Source organism: Mobula hypostoma, chromosome 3 (genome assembly GCF_963921235.1).
Source record: "Mobula hypostoma chromosome 3, sMobHyp1.1, whole genome shotgun sequence".
Classification (NCBI taxonomy): domain Eukaryota; kingdom Metazoa; phylum Chordata; class Chondrichthyes; order Myliobatiformes; family Myliobatidae; genus Mobula; species Mobula hypostoma.
The window spans coordinates 61,653-83,178 of NC_086099.1; the positions used below are offsets into that span (position 1 = coordinate 61,653).

The following is a 21,526-nucleotide window of genomic DNA, read 5'->3' on the forward strand; positions in this document are numbered from 1 at the left end:
CATCTGCCTTTTCCTTCTATTGCCTTTTCAACAATTTCCACTTCTTTCCACAGTTCTTTTCCATATCAAATTTACTGCTTCTTCTCATGAGGTAATATCCCACCACAGTCTGGTTGGCACTCTCCATATTGGGATCCCTGTTCATAACGCCAAATGTTAAAGTTGAATCATGAATAAAAGTTGGGAGACCAGCTTCTTATCGTCACTAAAGTTTATAGTGCATTCTGCGACAGGAGTTTGAGACCCAGTTGTCAAAGGGAAAGCACGTAAGCACTGCCACCAACTGACAATTGGAATGACTTCATCAGGTTACAGCCGTATATTTACACATTGTAAGCCCCATACATTGCTATTGGAAGATGTTACTTGAACTGGTACGCCCACCAAGTCTGTTGGTGCAAAACTTAATTAATTTGATGAGAGTTTGCTAAATGAAGGTTTTAATTACAGATGGATGTACTGTTCAATCCTTATCAGTTATTCCCTTCGCAAGGCCCTGATTTAATTACAGACAGATGTTCATTTCTGTCCTTATCGGTGAGTCCTCCTCCCTTTACTCAAATGAGGGTACAATGTATAATGTTATCAGCTCTCAGTGTGTCTCTCTGCAAGCCGCAGAGAACTGATAATGAGCGTGTCTTAGCTAACCGCTGAAGACAGTGTTTACTTCAGTTCAAAAATTCCTATTCAGTCCCAATTATTCTCTTAGCCAGAGGTTACATCGGTTCAAAATGATTTTTTTTATATATCCTCAATTCCTCAGGAGGATTCAGGGGAAATATTTATGTTCAATATAGAAACTGGTGTTACCTATGTGTATTGTGGTGATGCAAAAGTTGCTGGAGAATTTACAAGTGGGAAGAAGTGGTGTGATATTTGGAAATCTGACCTTTTGGAGCATAATTTAGCAAGCAAACCACATATGGACAATGTGCAAAAGCTCTGGTGAGAAAATCCTTCATTACCCATTACAGTCCTGCTACATAGGTTGTGTGAGAGTGCAGATGAACTGGATCAAACCCAGAGAATCAAAGTTCTTATCGACAGTGATTTGCTAGCTGTTAAAATGAATACCTCTCTATATAAAATTCACTGTGCACGTGTTGTCACTGGGTAGAAAAATGTACAGTACAAGATTTATGTGCACACTGGTCATTACAAATTAGAGGGGACATTGGTGGGAAGGTGGGGAGACCTCCAGTGTCCTTGATCCCTTCACCTACAAGATGTGCATCCAGCTGCAGCTTGTAACCCTGCACTTTAAGGAGTTTGAACTTCAACTGGATGAATTCCAGATCATCCAGGAGATGGAGGGGGTGATAGATATGACATGAAGAGAGGTGAGTTACACCCAAGGTGCAGGACACAGGAAACTGGGTGAGACTCAGGAAGGAGAATGAGGTTAAACAGCCATTGCAGAGTAGTCTTGTTGCTATCCCACACAACAACAGGTGGACCACTTTAGAAAATGTTGGGGGAGGAATTACCTGGCAGAGAAAAGTCAAACGGGTGATAGGGGCTTATTGTATCAGCATGAATTAATCAGTCTGATGGCCTGGTAGAAGATGGTACCCTGGAGCCTGTTGGCCCTTTTGCTGTGGTACCGTTTCCTGGATGATAGCAGCAGGAGCAATTTGTGGTTGTGGTGAATTAGGTCCCCAATGTCCTTTGGGCCCTTTTTACACACCTGTCTCTGTAAACCTGTCACTGAGATGCAACACTGAGCGTCATAGGAAGTCATTTCTGCCTGTGGCCATCAAACTTTACAACTCCTCCCTTGGAGGGTCAGACATCCTGATCCATTAGGCTGGTCCTGGACTTACTTCCTGGCATAATTTACATATTGCTATTTAATTATTTATGGTTTTATTACTATTTAATTATTTATGGTGCAACTGTAACGAAAACCAATTTTCCTCGGGATCAATAAAGTATGACTATGACTATGACTAAATGTCCTGAATAGTGGAAAGTTCACATCTATAGATGTGCTGGGATGTCCGCACCACTCTCTGCAGTTTCCTGCGATTAAGGGAAGTACAGTTCCCATACCAAGCAGTGATGCAGCCAGTTAGGATGCTCTCAGTTGTGTCCCTGTAGAAAGTCCTTAGAATTTCGGGCCCTATCCCAAAGTTCTTCAATCATCTGAGGTGAAAGACGTGCTGCTGTGCTCCTTTCACAACACAGCTGGTATGCACAGACCATGTGAGATCCTTGGTAATGTTTATGCTGAGGAACTTAAAGCTGTTCACCTTCTCAACCCCAGATCCATTGATGTCAATGGGGGTTAGCCTGTCTCCATTCCTCCTACAGTCCACAATCAGCTCCTTTGTTTTTCTGACAATGAGGGAGAGGTTGTTTACTTGACACCAGTCAGATGTTGTTCAGACCTCAGATAGAGTCAGCAATCAAATGGCTGAGCATCGTGCGATGAATGTGCTGAGCTGTGTGTATCACAATGCAAGAAGCATCGTAGGAAAGCCAAATGAGCTCAGGACAGGGTATTATGAGACTGTAGCCATTATTGGTTGCACCCAACAATCTGGGGGGGGGGATTTAGAGGAACAAATTTGTAGAGAGATCGCAGACTATGCCAGAAACAAAGGTTGATTCAGTACGTGATTTTAACTTCCCACATATTGACTGGGACTCCCATACTGTAAAAGGACTAGACGGGGTAAAGTTTGTCAAATGTGCCCTTAATCAGTACGTAGAATTCCTGACATAGAAGTCTGCATTGAGCTGTTAGGAAGTGATCCAGGGCTGGTGACAGAAATTAGTGATCATAATGCCATGAGATTCAAAGTAAATATGGAAAAAGAGAGGTCTGGACCATGGGTTGAGATTCTAAATTGGAGAAAGGTCAATTTTGATGGTATCAGATAGAATCTGACAAGTGTGGTTTGGGACAGGCTGTTTTCTGGCAAAGGAGTACTTGTAAGTGGGAGGCCTTCAGAAGTGAAATTTTGAGGATGTAGAGTTTGTGTGTGCCTGCCAAAATAAAAGTTGAAAGGCAACTGGTGCAGGGAACCATGCTTTTCCAGAGATATTGAGGCCCGGGATATTTTGTTCTTCTAATTGCCTCAGACTGTTGGGTGCTATCAAGACTCATTGATGACTACAGTATCATAATTCCACGCACTTCTTTCAGAAGTATTGATCACCCAGCTCCTGAATTGCTCCCAGAATCTCCAGCCATTGCTGCTCCGTTGTCACTCTTACCTTTCCCTTCCAAACAAGTTTGGCCAGCTTCTCTGTCATAGAAACATGGAGATGTTCAGTACAGAAGCAGGGTATTTGGCCCATCTACTCAATGCTGAAAAAACATTTAAGCTGTCTACCTACACTGGGACCTTCACCATTCATACCCCGACCATCCAGGTACCTATCAAACTTCTCCTAATTGTGAAATCGAGCTCATATTCACCACTTGTGCTGACATCTCGTTCCACACTCTCATGACCATTTCAGTAAAGAGCTTTTCCAAATATTCCCATTAAATTTTCACCTTCCCCACTTACCCATGACCCCTGGTTGTCATCCCACCCAACCTCATGGAAAAAGCTGCTTGCATTTAATCTCTCTATACCCTCATAATTTTGTACATTTCTAACAAATCCTCAAAGCAATGTATAATTTCCTTGTTTATATTTAGAGCAGACAAGGTGAAGGAGAATACTCATGGATTCTGCAGATATGTTAAGAGCGAAAAGATTGCAAGGGAAAAAGTTAATCCTTTGCAAGATCAGAATGGTAATCCATATCAGGAGACAAAATAGATGTGGGAGATATTTTTTGCATCCATATTTACTCAGGAGATGGACACAGAGTCTATAGAAGTGAGGCAAAGCAGCATCAACTTCATGGACCCTGTACAGATTACAGAGGTGGAGGTGTTTGCTGTCTTAAAGCAGATTAGCATGGATCAATCCCCAGGGCCTGACGAGTTGTTCCCTAGGACCCTGCGGAAGACAAGTGCAGAAATTGTCGGGGCACAAGCGCAGATATTTAAATAATCCTTAGAGACAGGTGAGGTACTGGAGGATTGGAGGATAGCCAATGTTTTTCCGCTGTTCAGGAAATGCTCTAGAAATAAACTACGAAATTGTATGTTGGTGAGCTTGACATCAGTAGTGGGAAAGTTATTGGAATGTATGTGCAGGAACCGGATATGTAAGTATTTGGATAGATGTGGACTGATTAAGGATAGGCAGCATGGCTTTGTGCATGGTAATGTCACGTACCCCGTGATGGGAATAAAGAGCCAGCAGAGATGGAAAACACTTTGGAGTCTAGTATTGCTATAAACTAATAATATTTATTAGTAACTTTGCAATACAGTAAACTAAGTGAAGATAAATCAAACAGATTAGCAAAAATTATATATATAAGTAAGTAAATCAGTAAGTGTGGAAAGATATGTATGAAAAACCAAGCTTCTTTAAGTCTAGGGGTAAAAAGATACAGTCTTACGATATTGAGTAAAGTTCAGTTCAGTTCGTGGTATTTAGTTGAATAGCGATGGAGAGAGAGAGAGTGAGTTGAGTCTTCAGGTGAGCTGTTGCCGTCAATTTTCTCATCGTCCTCTGAAATCCTTCACAAGTCACCGACTGTGACTTTAACAGGGGGACCCGTTTTCCTGTGGTGGAGCTATCACCCTGGCAAGGGTGGACACATAGACAACTCCCCACCAGTCAACCCCTTCTCCTTCACTGTAGAGCAATTGGATCGATCCGCCTGATCGATCCTCCAAATCCCACTTTCTCTGTGGGCACAACAATGCTCATTCAGTGTCCCGATCATGTGTATCATCTGACCTCCTATTTATCTCACTGGGCTGAGCATCACCTGTCATTCAAAGAGTCCCTCCTTCCTTTGTCTATAAAGAATTGTAAGCAAGCAACAAGCCCTTGAAAGTAACATCGATAATGTGCTGTCAGTCACCATAGCAACCTTTGAGCTGCTTAGTGTTATCTCCAAAGTAAAACTATAAAGTTACCTCCCGTGACAGTCCAACCGTCAATCTTGGTCTCTCTCTCTTTTCAAAACAAACTATCGATGATAAATAACTCTCTCTCTGTCTCTCTTCAAACAGTTAATAGGGGCACTCCTGGATCCCCTCACAGTAGGTCATGTCTAACCAATCTTGTAGAATTTCTTGAGGAAGTTAGCAGGAAAGTGGATGAAGACAATGCAGTGGATTTTGTCTACATGGACTTTAGCAAAGCACTTGACTAAGTCTAATATGGGAGGTTGGTCAAGAAGGTTCAGTCACTCAGTATTCAAGATGAAATAGTAAATTGAATGAGACACTGGTTTTGGGAGAAGCCAGAGTGTGGTAGCAAATGGTTGCCTCTCTGACTGGAGGCTCGTGACTAGTGGTGTGCCACAGGGATCAATGCTGGATCTGTTGTTTGTCATCAGTATCAGTAATCTGGATGATAGTGTGGTTAACTGGATCAGCAAATTTGTGGCTGACACCAAGGCTGGGGGTGTAGTGGACAGCGAGGAAGACTATCATGGCTTGCAGTGAGACCTGGACCAGCTAGGAAAATGGTCTGAGAAATGGAAAATGGAATTTAATGCAGACAAGTGTTAATAGTTGCTCTTTGGTATGAGCGACCAAGAGAGGTCTTTCACAGTGACTGGTCGGGTACGGAGGAGTGTTGTAGAAGAAAGGGATCTGGAAATACAAGTCCTTAATTCACTGAAAGTGGTATCACAGTTAGCTAGGGATGGAAAGAAAGATTTCAGCCCATTGGCCTTCATGAACCAAAGTACTGACAACAATACATGGATGTTTTGTTGAGTTGGAAAAGAGATTGGTGAGGCCTAATTTGGAGTATTGTGTGCAGTTTTCATCACTTACCTACATGAAAGTTGTAAAAGAGGTTGAAAAAGTTCAGAGAAAATTCACAAGTATGTTGCCTGGTCTGGAGGACTAAGGTTATAAGGAAAGATTGAACAGGTAGCTCAGAGGGGTAGGGAAAGGAAGAGGAGGGTAGTAGTGATAGGGAACTCGATACTAAGGGGGTCAGATAGGCGATTCTGTGGATGCAGTCTGGAGACCCGGATGGTAGTTTCCCTCCCTGGTGCCAGGGTCTGGGATATTTCTGATCACGTCAAAGATATCCTGAAGTGGGAGGGAGAGGAGCCAGAGGTCATGGCACATATAGGTACCAATGACATAGGTAGGAAAAGGGGAGAGGTCCTGAAAGCAGAATATAGGGAGTTAGGAAGGGAGTTGAGAAAAAGGACCACAGAGGTAGTAATCTCAGGATTACTGCCTGTGCTACATGACAGTGAGAGTAGGAATGCAATGAGGTGGAGGATAAATGCATGGCTGAGGGATTGGAGCAGGGGGCAGGGATTCAAGTTTTTGGATCATTGGGACCTCTTTTGGCGCAGGTGTGACCTGTACAAAAAGGACGGGTTACACTTGAATCCTAGGGGGACCAATATCCTGGCAGGGAGATTTGCGAGGGCTACTGAGGTGACTTTAAACTAGAATGGTTGGGGGTAGGAATCAAATTAAGGAGACTAGGAGAGAGGAGGTTAGTTCACAAACAGAGAAAGCTAGTAGACAGTGCGTGAGGGGGGATAGGCAGGGGACAGAGATCAGGAGCACTCAGACCAAAGATGTAGGGGACAAGGAAGAAAAAGATTACAAAGTTGTTTGCTCCATTAAGGACAAAAAGAGAGTAAGAGGTGGAGAGTTTCTTAAATGCATCTATTTTAATGCTAGGAGCATTGTAAGAAAGGTGGACGAGTTTAGAGCATGGATTGATACCTGAAAATATGATGTTGTAGCTATTAGTGAAACGTGGTTGCAGGACGGGTGTGATTGGCAACTAAATATTCCAGGATTTCATTGCTTCAGGTGTGTTAGAATAGGAGGGGCAAGAGGGGAGGTGTTGCATTGCTTGACAGAGAAAATATAACAGTGGTCCTCTGGCAGAATAGATTAGTGGACTCGTCCAGGGAGGCTATTTGGGTGGAATTGAGGAATAGGAAAGGTGTAGTGACGCTTATAGGGGTGTATTATAGACCACCTAATGGGGACCGAGAACTGGAGGAGCAACTTTGTAAGGAGATAGCAGATATTTGTAGTAAGCACAAGGTTGTGATTGTGGGAGATTTTAATTTTCCACACATAGACTGGGAAGCCCATTCTGAAAAAGGGCTGGATGGTTTGGAGTTTGTCAAATGTGTGCAAGATAGTTTTTTAGAAACCATAGAAACTACAGCACAGAAACAAGCCTTTTGGCCCTTCTTGGCTGTGCCAAACCATTTTCTGCCTAGTCCCACTGACCTGCACACGGACCATATCCCTCCATACACCTCCCATCCATGTATCTGTCCAATTTATTCTTAAATGTTAAAAAAGAACCTGCATTTACCACCTCATCTGGCAGCTCATTCCATACTCCTACCACTCTCTGTGTGAAGAAGCCCCGCCTAATGTTCCCTTTAAACTTCCCCCCCCCCTCACCCTTAACCCATGTCCTCTGGTTTTTTTCTCCCCTTGCCTCAGTGGAAAAAGCCTGCTTGCATTCACTCTATCTATACCCGTTATAATTTTATATACCTCTATCAAATCTCCCCTCATTCTTCTACGCTCCAGGGAATAAAGTCCTAACCTATTCAACCTTTCTCTGTAACTGAGTTTCTCAAGTCCCGGCAACATCCTTGTAAACCTTCTCTGCACTCTTTCAACCTTATTTATATCCTTCCTGTAATTTGGTGACCAAAACTGAACACAATACTCCAGATTTGGCCTCACCAAAGCCTTATACAAACTCATCATAACATTCCAGCTCTTATACTCAATACTTTGATTAATAAAGGCCAATGTACCAAAAGCTCTCTTTACAACCCTGTCTACCTGTGACGCCACTCTTAGGGAATTTTGTATCTGTATTCCCAGATTCCTCTGTTCTACTGCACTCCTCAGTGCCTTACATTAACCCTGTATGTTTTACTTTGGTTTGTCCTTCCAACGTGCAATACCTCACACTTGTCTGTATTAAACTCCATCTGCCATTTTACCAGCTGGTCCAAGTCCCTCTGCAGGCTCTGAAAACCTTCCTCACTGTCTTGTGTTGCAGCAATACATAGAGGTACCAACGAGAGAAGGTGCAGTGTTGGACCTCCTGTTGGGAATGAGATAGGGCGGGTGACGGAGGTATGTGTTGGGGAGCACTTCAGGTCCAGTGATCACAATGCCATTTGTTTCAATATAATTATGGAGAAGGATAGGACTGGAACCAGGGTTGAGATTTTTGATTGGAGAAAGGCTAACTTTGAGGAGATGTGAAAAGATTTAGGAGTGGATTGGGACAATTTGTTTTATGGGAAGGATGTAATAGAGAAATGGAGGTCATTTAAAGGTGAAATTTTGAGGGTACAGGATCCTTATGTTCCTGTTAGGTTGAAAGGAAAGGTTAAAAGTTTGAGAGAGCCATAGTTTTCAAGGGATATAGGAAACTTGGTTCGGAAAAAGAGAGGGGTTTACAATAAATATAGGCAGCTTGGAATTAATGAGATGCTCGAGGAATATAAAGAATGTAAAAAGAATCTTAAGAAAGAAATTAGGAAAGCTAAAAGAAGATACGAGGCAGCTTTAGCAAGTACGGTGAAAATAAATCCGAAGGGTTTCTACAGTTATACAAATAGCAGAAGGATAGTGAGGGATAAAATTGGTCCCTTAGGGAATCAGAGAGGACGGCTATGTGCGGAGCCAAAAGAGATGGGGGAGATTTTGAACAATTTCTTTTCTTCGGTATTCACTAAGGAGAAGGATATTGAATTGTGTAAGGTCAAGGAAACAAGAAGGGTAGTTATGGAAAGTATGAGGATTAAAGAAGAGGAAGTACTGGTGCTTTTAAGGAATATAAAAGTGGATAAGTCTCCGGGTCCGGACAAGATATTCTCTAGGACCTTGAGGGAAGTTAGTGTGGAAATAGCAGGGGCTCTGACAGACATATTTCAAATGTCATTAGAAACAGGGATGGTGCCGGAGGATTGGCGTATTGCTCATGTGGTTCCATTATTTAAAAAGGGTTCTAAGAGGCAATTATAGGCCTGTGATTTTGACGTCAGTGGTGGGTAAATTGATGGAAAATATTCTCAGAGATGGTATATATAATTATCTGGATTGACAGGGTCTGATTAGGAACAGTCAACATGGATTTGTGCGTGGAAGATCATGTTTGACAAATTTTATTGAATTTTTTGATGAGGTTACTAGGAAAGTTGACGAGGGTAAAGCAGTGGATGTTGTCTCTTTGGACTTCAGTCAGGCCTTTGACAAGGTTCCACATGGAAGGTTAGTTAGGAAGGTTCAATCATTAGGCATTAATATGGAAGTAGTAAAATGGATTCAGCAGTGGCTGGATGGGAGATACCAGAGAGTAGTGGTGGATAACTCTGTGTGTCAGATTGGAGGACGGTGTGTAGCGGTGTGCCTCAGGAATCTGCACCGGGTCCAATATTGTTTGTCATATATATTAATGATCTGGATGATGGGGTGGTAAATTGGATTAGTAAGTATGCAGATGATACTAAGATAGGTGGCGTTGTGGATAATGAAGTAGGTTTTCAAAGCTTGCAGAGAGTTAGAGGAGTGGGCTGAAAGATGGCAGATGGAATTTAATGCTGAAAAATGTGAGGTGCTACATTTTGGTAGGACTAATCAAAATAGGACATACATGGTAAATGGTAGGGCATTGAAGAATGCTGTAGAACAGAGGGATCTAGGAATAATGGTGCATAGTTCCCTGAAGGTGGAATCTCATGTTGATAGGGTAGTGAAGAAAGCTTTTGGTATGCTGGCCTTTATAAATCAGAGCATTGAGTATCAGAGTTGGGATGTAATGTTGAAATTGTATAAGGCATTGGTAAGGCCAAATTTGGAGTATTGTGTACAGTTCTGGTCACCGAATTATAGGAAAGATGTCAATAAAATTGAGAGAGTACAGAGGAGGTTTACTAAAATGTTGCCTGGGTTTCATCTCCTAAGTTACAGAGAAAGGTTGAACAAGTTAGGTCTTTATTCTTTGGAGCGTAGAAGGTTGAGAGGGGACTTGATAGAGGTGTTTAAAATTATGAGGGGCATTGATAGAGTTGACGTGGATAGGCTTTTTCCATTGAGAATGGGGGAGATTCAAACAAAAGGACATGAGTTGAGAGTTAAAGGGCAAAAGTTTAGGGGTAACATGAGGGGGAACTTCTTTACTCAGAGAGTGGTGGCTGTGTGGAACGAGCTTCCAGCAGAAGTGGTTGAGCCAGGTTCGATGTTGTCGTTTAAAGTTAAATTGGATAGATATATGGACAGGAAGGGAATGGAGGGTTATGGACTGCATGCAGGTCGGTGGGACTAGGTGAGAGTAGAGGAGTTCGGCACGGACTAGAATGGCCGAGATGGCCTGTTTCCGTGTTGTAATTGTTATATAGTTATATAGGTCAGGACTTTATTCCTTGGAATGTAGGAAGATTGAGGGGAGATCTGATTGTGACAGAGGGGCATATTTAGGGTAAATGCAAGCTGGCTTTCTCCACTGAGATTGGGTGGGACTACAACCAGAGGCCATGGGTTAAGGGTGAAAGGTGAAATCTTAAGGGGAACATGAGGGGAAACTTCCTCACACAGACGGTCATCTGGGTGTGGAATGAGCAGCCAGCACAAGTGGAGTATGCGAGCTTGATTTCAACATTTAAGAGGTTCATATAGGTACCTGTGGTAGGGATATGGGAGTAGAAAGCTTAAATAGTTCAGAACAAATGAGATGCTCCAAACCCCTGTTTCTGTGTTGTAATTTTCTATGACTGTAACAAGAACCTGAAATAATACAAAAATTCACACTAAGACCTTTTCACAGCTGTGCGGACCAACCATTCATCTCAGCAGGAATTTTTTATATGCCGCTAAAACTGTGGCACTTTAAGTTAATACTACATAAAAGAAAATCCCAGCTGCACGTCAACAAAGGCTATTTGCGTGAGACTGTTTCAGTTACTGTGGGGCCAGGCACCCATGCAGCCTGGCGGGAACAGGGAATAATACCAATGGAGAGAGTCAAACTGAGCCAAGGCACAAACTGGAGACGGCAGAAATGCCCAATTCTTATAGAGACAGGAAGAGCATCAGGGAATTGATGGTCATTCCAGATACCAGCAAAGTGCCCAGTCAGAAGGTAATTTTTCTGTCCAGCTTGGTTTGAACCTCACTGCAACAGTGTGATACCAGATGAAACCTTGGCAACTCAAGTAATCTCACCTCCGTTGTTTAAAAAAGGATCGAAAAGTAATCCAGGAAATTATAGGCCAGTAAATTTAACGTCGGTAGTAGGTAAGTTATTGGAGGGAGTACTAAGAGACGGAATCTACAAGCATTTGGATAGACTGGGACTTATTAGGGAGAGTCAACATGGCTTTGTGCTTGGTAGGTCATGTTTGACCAATCTATTGGAGTTTTTCGAGGAGGTTACCAGGAAAGTGGATGAAGGGAAGCCAGTGGATATTGTCTACATGGACTTCAGTAAGGCCTTTGACAAGGTCCCGCATGGGAGGTTAGTTAGGAAAATTCAGTCGCTAGCTATACATGGAGAGGTGGTAAATTGGATTAGACATTGGCTCAATGGAAGAAGCCAAAGAGTGGTAGTAGAGAATTGCTTCTCCGAGTGGAGGCCTGTGACTAGTGGTGTGCCACAGGGATCAGTGCTGGGTCCATTGTTATTATTCATCTATATCAATGATCTGGATGATAATGTGGTAAATTGGATCAGCAGATTTGCTGATGATACAAAGATTGGAGGTGTAGTAGACAGTGAGGAAGGTTTTCAGAGCCTGCAGAGGGATTTGGACCAGCTGGAAAAATGGGCTGAAAAATGGCAGATGGAGTTTAATACAGACAAGTGTGAGGTATTGCACGTTGGAAGGACAAACCAAGGTAGAACATACAGGGTTAATGGTAAGGCACTGAGGAGTGCAGTGAAACAGAGGGATCTGGGAATACAGATACAAAATTCCCTAAAAGTGGCGTCACAGGTAGATAGGGTCGTAAAGAGAGCTTTTGGTACATTGGCCTTTATTAATCAAAGTATTGAGTATAAGAGCTGGATTGTTATGATGAGGTTGTATAAGGCATTGATGAGGCCGAATCTGGAGTATTGTGTTCAGTTTTGGTCACCAAATTACAGGAAGGATATAAATAAGGTTGAAAGAGTGCAGAGAAGGTTTACAAGGTTGTTGCCAGGACTTGAGAAACTCAGTTACAGAGAAAGGTTGAATAGGTTAGGACTTTATTCCCTGGAGCGTAGAAGAATGAGGGGAGATTTGATAGAGGTATATAAAATTATGATGGGTATAGATAGAGTGAATGCAAGCAGGCTTTTTCCACTGAGGCAAGGGGAGAAAAAAACCAGAGGACATGGGTTGAGGGTGAGGGGGGAAAAGTTTAAAGGGAACATTAGGGGGGGCTTCTTCACACAGAGAGTGGTGGGAGTATGGAATGAGCTGCCAGACGAGGTGGTAAATGCGGGTTCTTTTTTAACATTTAAGAATAAATTGGACAGATACATGGATGGGAGGTGTATGGAGGGATATGGTCTGGGTGCAGGTCAGTGGGACTAGGCAGAAAATGGTTTGGCACAGCCAAGAAGGGCCAAAAGGCCTGTTTCTGTGCTGTAGTTTCTATGGTTTGTATGGTCTTCTATGAAATGTTGTCCTACATCCACTGATGGATTTTTAAAATCATTTTTACAGGTTAAAAACGAGAAGGAATTTGTCTCCAGGGATCTCAAACACGGCACACCAGTTTTGCTGTCTCTGTCTAGATATTTAAGAAGTGGAGCAAGGGATTCAATCAACCATCCTTACTGCTCAGACTGTGGGGAGGGATTCACTCGATCATTTGACCAACTGGCATGCCCGTCATTTTACACAGGGGAAAGGCCATTCACCTGCTCAGACTGTAGGAATGGATTCACTCGGCCATCTCAATTGAAGGTACATCAGCAAGTTCACACTGGGAAAGGCCATTCATCTCTTCTGTGTGTGAGAAAGGATTCAGTCAGTCATCCCATCTGTGGACACACCAGTCAGTTCACACTGGGCAGAGGCTGGTCATCTGCTGAATTACTGGGAAAGGATTCACTCGGTCACCTGACTTAATGGCATACCAGCGAGTTCACACCGGGGAGCGGCCGTTCACCTGCTCAGACTGTGGGAAAGGATTCACTTTGTCATCTCGCTTACTGACACACCAGCGAGTTCACACTGGGGAGAAGCCGTTCACCTGCTCAGTCTGTGAGAAGAGATTCACTCACTCTTCCACCCTACAGAGACACCATCGACTTCACACTGGGGAGAAGCTGTTCACCTGCTCAGTCTGTGGGAAAAGATTCACTGATTCATCCACCCTACAGGGTCACCAGCGAGTTCATACTGGGGAGAAGCCATTCACCTGCTCAGTTTGTGGGAAGAGATTCACTGAGTCATGCAACCTACAGAGACACCAGCGAGTTCACACTGGGGAGAGGCCGTTCACTTGCTCAGTCTGTGGGAAGGGATTCACACTGTCATCAAACCTACAGAGACACCAGCGAGTTCACACTGGGAAGTGGCCATTCACCTGCTCAGAATGTGGGAAAGGATTCACTCAGTCATCCCACCTACTGGCACACCAGTCAGTTCACACCGGGGAGTGGCCATTCACCTGCTCAGAATGTGGGAAGGGATTCACTCGGTCATCCCACCTACAGATTCATCAGCAAGTTCACACTGGAGAGTGGCTGTTCACCTGCTCAGAATGTGGGAAGGGATTCACTCGGTCATCCCACCTGAAGAGTCACCAGCGAATTCACACTGGGGAGAAGCCGTTCACCTGCTCAGTCTGTGGGAAGGGATTTACACTGTCATCCACCCTACAGAGTCATCAGCGAGTTCACACTGGGGAGAGGCCGTTCACCTGCTCAGACTGTGGGAAAGGATTCGCTCGGTCATCTGTCCTACTGAGACACCAGTCAGTTCACAGTGGGGAGTGGCCATTCACCTGCTCAGAATGTGGGAAAGAATTCACCCAGTCATCCCAGCTACTGGCACACCAGTCAGTTCACACAGGGGAGTGGCCGTTCACCTGTTCAGAATGTGGGAAAGGATTCACTTGGTCATCTGATCTGCTGAAACACCAGCGAGTTCACACTGGGGAGAAGCCGTTCACCTGCTCAGAATGTGGGAAGAGATTCACTCAGTCATCCAACCTACAAAGACATCAGCGAGTTCACACTAGGGAGAAGCCGTTCACCTGCTCAGAATGTGGGAAAGGATTTACTGAGTCATCCCAACTACTGGCACACCAGTCAGTTCACAATGGGGAGTGGCTGTTGTTATGAATCCCTAGGTTTCGTTTGCTGTGTGCGGGGGGGGGGGGGGAGAGAGAGAGATATATTAAGAAGGTGAATCAGTCTGACTTGCAGCTTGTTTACGTCGCTCGCAGCTTGTTTTGCAGACTCGCAGAGTCAGATGGAGATGACGGAGGAAAAATGGAAGGATTGAAACAAGGGAACTAGTGGCCAAGGGTCACTGTTTGGAACTCTCCTATGCCCACAAGGGTGGGTTAATTATCGATTCAGCAAACATCGAATGTGTGGTTATCACCTTGTTTGATCCATAGGAGTGGATTGGATTTGGGTATCCTGTGAAGACCACTTATGTGTTAACCCTCGCCTGGGTGCGGTCTGGTAATTCACTTGAAGACGAGACTCCTTGTGACAAGTTACTTTCGGTAATAATTCGTATGTGGATTTGGAACGACGGATAAAATCTACGGCGACTGTTATCTCATTTTACCACCCTGGAACCTGTGGAATTCGACATAATGGCCTTCTCTCCTCTCGACATTTACCCTGGATTACAAATATCTCTCTCCCATCCCTTATTCCGTCGATGAACTAAACTTTCATACTTCACCATTTCAAGACTCTAAGCCTTTTTCTCCACAACCCCACCCCCGAGCTCAATGGTTTGGGAGTTATATTTACACACATATATACACATAACACTGTTAACTTTTGTTTATCTTGCTTAAGTTACTATATTATAAGTAGATACTAATAAAGATAGTGGTTTTAACATCAAAACCAGACTCCAGGTGTAGTCTACTGCTGCCGGTTCGTTTGGATAGCAGAAACAGGATTGGTCCGAGTCAGCATGGATTTATGAAGGGGAAATCGTGCTTGACTAATCTTCTGGAATTTTTTGAGGATGTAACTATGAAAATGGACAAGGGAGAGCCAGTGGATGTAGTGTACCTGGACTTTCAGAAAGCCTTTGATAAAGTCCCACATAGGAGATTAGTGGGCAAAATTAGGGCACATGGTATTGGGGGAAGAGTACTGACATGGATTGAAAATTGGCTGGCTGACAGAAAACAAAGAGTAGCAATTAACGGGTCCCTTTCGGAATGGCAAGTGGTGACCGGTGGGGTACCGCAGGGTTCAGTCTGGGACTGCAGCTGTTTACAATACATATTAATGATTTAGGTGAGGGAATTAAAAGTAACATGAGCAAATTTGCTGATAACACAAAGCTGGGTGGCAGTGTGAAATGTGAGGACGATGTTATGAGAATGCAGGGTAGGCTGGGTGAGTGGGCAGATGCATGGCAGATGCAGTTTAATGTGGATAAATGTGGGATTATACACTTTGGTGGTAAGAACAGGAAGGCAGATTATTATCTAAATAGAGTCAAGTTAGGAAAAGGAGAAGTACAACGAGATCTAGGTGTTCTTGTACATCAGTCACTGAAAGCAAGCATGCAAGTACAGCAGGCTGTGAAGAAAGCTAATGGCATGCTGGCCTTCAAAACAAGGGGAATTGAGTACAAGAGCAAAGAGGTCCTTCTGCAGCTGTACAGGGCCCAGGTGACACCTTCTTGCTATTGAGGGAGTGCAGCATAGGTTCACAAGGTTAATTCCCGGGATGGCGGGACTGTCATATGTCGAAAGAGTGGAGCGACTGGGCTTGTATACTCTGGAATTTAGAAGGCTGGGGGGGAATCTTATTGAAACATATAAGATTATTAAGGGATTGGACACGCTGGAGGCAGGAAGCATGTTCCCGCTGATGGGTGAGTCCAGAACCAGAGGCCACAGTTTAAGAATAAGGGATAGGCCATTTAGAATGGAGTTGAGGAAAAACTTTTTCACCCAGAGAGTGGTGGATGTATGGAATGCTCTGCCCCAGAAGGCTGTGGAGGCCAAGTCTCTGGATGCTTTCAAGAAAGAGATGGATAGAGCTCTTAAAGATAGCGGAATCAAAGGTTATGGGGATAAGGCAGGAACTGGATACTGATTGTGGATGATCAGCCATGATCACAGTGAATGGCGGTGCTGGCTTGAAAGGCCGAATGGCCTACTCCTGCACCTATTGTCTATTGTTTCTAAAGCGTTACAGTTTGTAACAGAATTGGGGCCTACGTCCAGGATATGAACAAATTTGGGAGCATATTGATTGATTAATTATCGATTTCATTGGGGAAGTCCTTTTTGGCTTATTTGTGTGTGGAAAATCAGCAGCAATGGATATTGATAGATTTCTGCAAGTGCCAACTTCTGAGGCATTCGAGGACGCCAAAAGGATTGAGTTGTTGAGTATTGCTAAAAAGTTAAAACTTGCTAAGGTGAAATCGACAATGAGGAGGTCACAGATGCAGAGGATAATAGCTGAGCATTATGTATCTGAGGATGTGTTTAAAGTGGAAGAGTTGGAGCTGTTTCCTGAGAGTAAAGGGGTAGAAGGGTGGGTTGGCAAGTTTGCAGACGACACAAAGATTGGTGGTGTTGTAGATAGTGTAGAGGATTGTCAAATATTGCAGAGAGACATTGATTGGATGCAGAAGTGGGCTGAGAAGTGGCAGATGGAGTTTATCCCAGAGAAGTGTGAGGTGGTACACTTTGGATGGACAAACTCCAAGGCAGAGTACAAAGTAAATGGCAGGATACTTGATAGTGTGGAGGAGCAGAGGGACCTGGGGGTACATGTCCACAGATCCCTGAAAGTTGCCTCACAGGTGGATAGGGTAGTTAAGAAAGCTTATGGGGTGTTAGCTTTCATAAATCGAGGGATAGAGTTTAAGAGTCGCGATGTAATGATGCAGCTCTATAAAAATCTGGTTAGGCCACGCTTGGAGTACTGTGTCCAGTTCTGGTCGCCTCACTATAGGAAGGATGTGGAAGCATTGGAAAGGGTACAGAAGAGATTTACCAGGATGCTTCCTGGTTTAGAGAGTATGCATTATGATCAAAGATTAAGGGAGCTAGGGCTTTACTCTTTGGGGAGAAGGAGGATGAGAGGAGACATGATAGAGGTGTACAAGATAATGAGAGGAATAGATAGAGTGGATCGCCAGTGCCTCTTCCCCAGGGCACCACTGCTCAATACAAGAGGACATGGCTTTAAGATAAGGGGTGGGAAGTTCAAGGGGGATATTAGAGGAGGGTTTTTTACTCAGAGAGTGGTTGGTGCTTGGAATGCACTGCCTAAGTCAGTGGTGGAGGCAGATACACTAGTGAAGTTTAAGAGACTACTGGACAGGTATATGGAGGAATTTAAGTTGGGGGCTTATATGGGAGGCAAGGTTTGAGGGTCGGCACAACATTGTGGGCCAAAGGGCCTGTACTGTGCTGTACTATTCTATGTCTATGTCTAAACCTAGTGAGCTTGAGCTCCAGTAAAAGTTAGAAAAATTAAAGATGGAGGATGCAGAAAGACAAAGGCAGTATGAAGATAGATGAAGGCAGTTTAAGGCTGAAGAGACAGAAAAGCAGAGGGAAGAGACAGTAAAGTTGAGAGAAGAAGCAGAAAGACAGAGACTGGTCGAGTTAGAAAAGATAGAGAGATTGCAGAAAAGGGGTCTAGCTTTAGACCTTGGTGATAAGTTTGAGGCCAGTTGGGAAGTTAAATTGGTACCTCCATTTGATTAGGCAGAGGTTGATAAATACTTTGCATTTTGAGAAGTTTGCTCAGAGTTTAAAGTGGCCAAAAGAGGGTTGGCCTTTTTACTTACAATGTGTAATTAAGGGGAAGGCTCAGCAAGCGTATTCTGCTTTGACAGTTGATGAAGCAGCTGATTATGACATAGTGAAACAGACTGTGCTCAAAGCTTATGAGTTGGTCCCAGAAGCATACAGGCAAAAGTTTAGAAATTTGAGGAAATCTGTGAACCAGACTTATATGGAATTTGCTTACGAGAAGTTTGTGTGTTTTGTCCAATGGTGCACATCTAAAAATGTAAATGATGATTCTAATATGGAAAATCCTGGCCTGCTGCGTTCACCAGCAACTTTTATGTGTGTTGATGATTTTAACAGCTTGAAAGAGTTGGTTTTAATTGAAGAATTCAAAAGGTGCATCCCTGATGACATAAAGACGTATTTAGATGAAAAGGTTGCTGCCACTTTGCGGGAGTTTGCTAGATTAGCAGATGAGTTTGCTTTAACTCATAAGATTAAGTTTACCCCAAAAAAGAGCTTCCAGAAGAGTAGCAGGGATACCCAGGGTAAACCAGAAATTAAAGCTGGGACGAGTGACAAGAGTAAGGATGAAGGGAAGTAGTTGAAGGAGAAATATTCTGGTCTTACTTGTTACTATTGTAAGAAAGCTGGTCATATGATGACTAATTGTTCTGTCCTGAAGGAAAAAAAGGAAAAGGAGACAGTCCCAAATGCCTGTGATCAGTATGTTGAAGCACCAATAAACCCACAGGGTTCTGAACATTCTGTTGAGGCTCAGTTAAGGACTGAGAGGTCTGACCGAATTAAGAAGGGATTCGATCATTTTATGTTAGATGGGTTTGTATTAGTAAAGGAAGGGTCAACCCCGGTACCAGTGAAAATTCTTCGAGATACTGGGGCTTCTCAGTCACTTATATGAGACAGAATTCTAAAGTTTGGTGATGAGATGGACATTGGTGAGATAAATCTTGTTAAAGGCATTGGGGGCAGCATGGTTTCTGTGCCGCTGCACAAGGTAACTTTACAGTCAGGGCTGGTTTTGATCGGATTATGCTCCAGTTTACTGGTGGAAGATGTTACTTTGCTGTTGGGAAATGACCTGGCAGATGGTAAACAACAGGAATTCTGCAGATGCTGGAAATTCAAGCAACACACATCAAAGTTGCTGGTGAACGCAGCAGGCCAGGCAGCATCTGTAGGAAGAGGTGCAAATGCTGCCTGGCCTGCTGCGTTCACCAGCAACTTTGATGGCAGATGGTAAGCTTGTTTCTGCAGTGCAGTTGACAACTAAGCCTGGCATTGATGACCCACAGATGGACTTTTACATTTATCCTTCCTGCACAGTAACTCGAAGTCTGGCTAAGAAGCCTGCCGACATAGACGGTTCTGTGCAGCATGATTCTGATACCCATGACAGCCAAAATCGGGATTCAGGTTATGAAAAGTCAGAGACTTTTCTGCCTTCATTGTTTCAACAGGATTCAAGTAGTAAGTCTGGTGAGAAAGATTTATCCCTGTCCAGGAAGGAGTTTATAGTAGAACAGAACCGAGACCCTGAGATTGAAGCTTTAAAAGAAACAGCTCTCTCAGATGATGAGATTAAGAAAGTGCCAGTAGGGTATTACCTCAAGGATGGAGTGTTAATGAGGAAGTGGAGGCCACCTGCTATACCTGCGAGTGCAGAATGGGCAATTGTTCACCAAGTTGTAGTTCCTAAAGTTTATAGGACTGAACTTTTAAATTTGGCCCACAGTATGCCCTTAGGTGGCCATTTTGGAGTGAATAAAACTGTAAACAGGGTTATGAAAGAATTTTACTGGCCTAATTTGAGGAAAGTTGTTGTGATTTTTGCAGAACCTGTCACACTTGTCAATTTGTGGGTAAACCTAATCAGGTCACCCCAGTGGCTCCACTCCGGCCTATACCTGCATTCGGTGAACCCTTTTCCAAAGTTATAGTGGATTGTGTTGGCCCATTGCCAAAGACTAAAGCTGGCCATCAGTATTTGCTAACTATTGTGTACTGTATCCAGATTCCCAGAGGCAATACTTCTCAGATATTAAAATATTAAAGCTAAAACTGTGGCGAAGGGCTCTTACCAAGTTTTTTACTTTATTTGGTTTGCCTAAAGAATTCCAGTCTGATCAAGGAAGTAATTTTACATCTGGATTAGTCCAGCAGGTAGTTTAGAAACATAGAAACATAGAAAATAGGTGCAGGAGTAGGCCATTCAGCCCTTCGAGCCTGCACCGCCATTTATTATGATCATGGCTGATCATCCAACTCAGAACCCTGCACCAGCCTTCCCTCCATACCCCCTGATCCCCATAGCCACAAGGGCCATATCTAACTCCCTCTTAAATATAGCCAATGAACTGGCCTCAACTGTTTCCTGTGGCAGAGAATTCCACAGATTCACCACTCTCTGTGTGAAGAAGTTTAACCTAATCTCGGTCCTAAAAGGCTTCCCCTTTATCCTCAAACTGTGACCCCTCGTTCTGGACTTCCCCAACATCGGGAACAATCTTCCTGCATCTAGCCTGTCCAATCCCTTTAGGATTTTATACGTTTCAATCAGATCCCCCCTCAATCTTCTAAATTCCAACGAGTACAAACCCAGTTCATCCAGTCTTTCTTCATATGAAAGTCCTGCCATCCCAGGAATCAATCTGGTGAACCTTCTTTGTACTCCCTCAATGGCAAGGATGTCCTTCCTCAGATTAGGGGACCAAAACTGCACACAATACTCCAGGTGTGGTCTCACCAAGGCCTTGTACAACTGTAGTAGTACCTCCCTGCTCCTATACTCGAATCCTCTCGCTATAAATGCCAGCATACCATTTGCCTTTTTCACCGCCTGCTGTACCTGCATGCCCACTTTCAATGACTGGTGTATAATGACACCCAGGTCTCGTTGCACCTCCCCTTTTCCTAATCGGCCACCATTCAGATAATAATCTGTTTTCCTATTTTTGCCACCAAAGTGGATAACTTCACATTTATCCACATTAAATTGCATCTGCCATGAATTTGCCCACTCACCCAACCTATCCAGGTCACCCTGCATCCTCTTAGCATCCTCCTCACAGCTAACACTGCCGCCCAGCTTTGTGTCATCCGCAAACTTGGAGATGCTGCATTTAATTCCCTCATCCAAGTCATTAATATATATTGTAAACAACTGGGGTCCCAGCACTGAGCCTTGCGGTACCCCACTAGTCACTGCCTGCCATTCTGAAAAGGTCCCGTTTATTCCCACTCTTTGCTTCCTGTCTGCTAACCAATTCTCTATCCACATCAATGAACTGGGAGCTAAACAAATTACATTGTCTGCGTACCATCTGGAATTACAAGGGGCTTTAGAAAGATTTCCTTCTACCCTCAAAACAATGATTAAGACATACTGTGTTGAAAATGGAAAAGATTGGGATGAACATTTGCTTTTGTTCATAGTAAGAGAGTTGGTACAGGAATCACTGGGCTTTAGTCCATTTGAACTTGTAGTTGGTCATA

General features: G+C 43.6%; 2 protein-coding genes across 2 annotated transcripts in view; both read left to right on the forward strand.

Annotated features, from left to right (window-relative positions):
• LOC134343792 (zinc finger protein 420-like) overlaps positions 1-21,526 on the forward strand; it is a 62,590-nt gene that overhangs the window by 11,978 nt on the left and 29,086 nt on the right. The window lies entirely within an intron of this gene.
• On the forward strand, positions 450-14,393 carry LOC134343323 (zinc finger protein 229-like). Its single transcript, XM_063042012.1, has 2 exons — positions 450-537; positions 12,766-14,393. The coding sequence occupies exon 2, from the start codon at positions 13,173-13,175 to the stop codon at positions 14,391-14,393; it is 1,221 nt and encodes a 406-aa protein (XP_062898082.1). The 5' UTR covers positions 450-537; positions 12,766-13,172.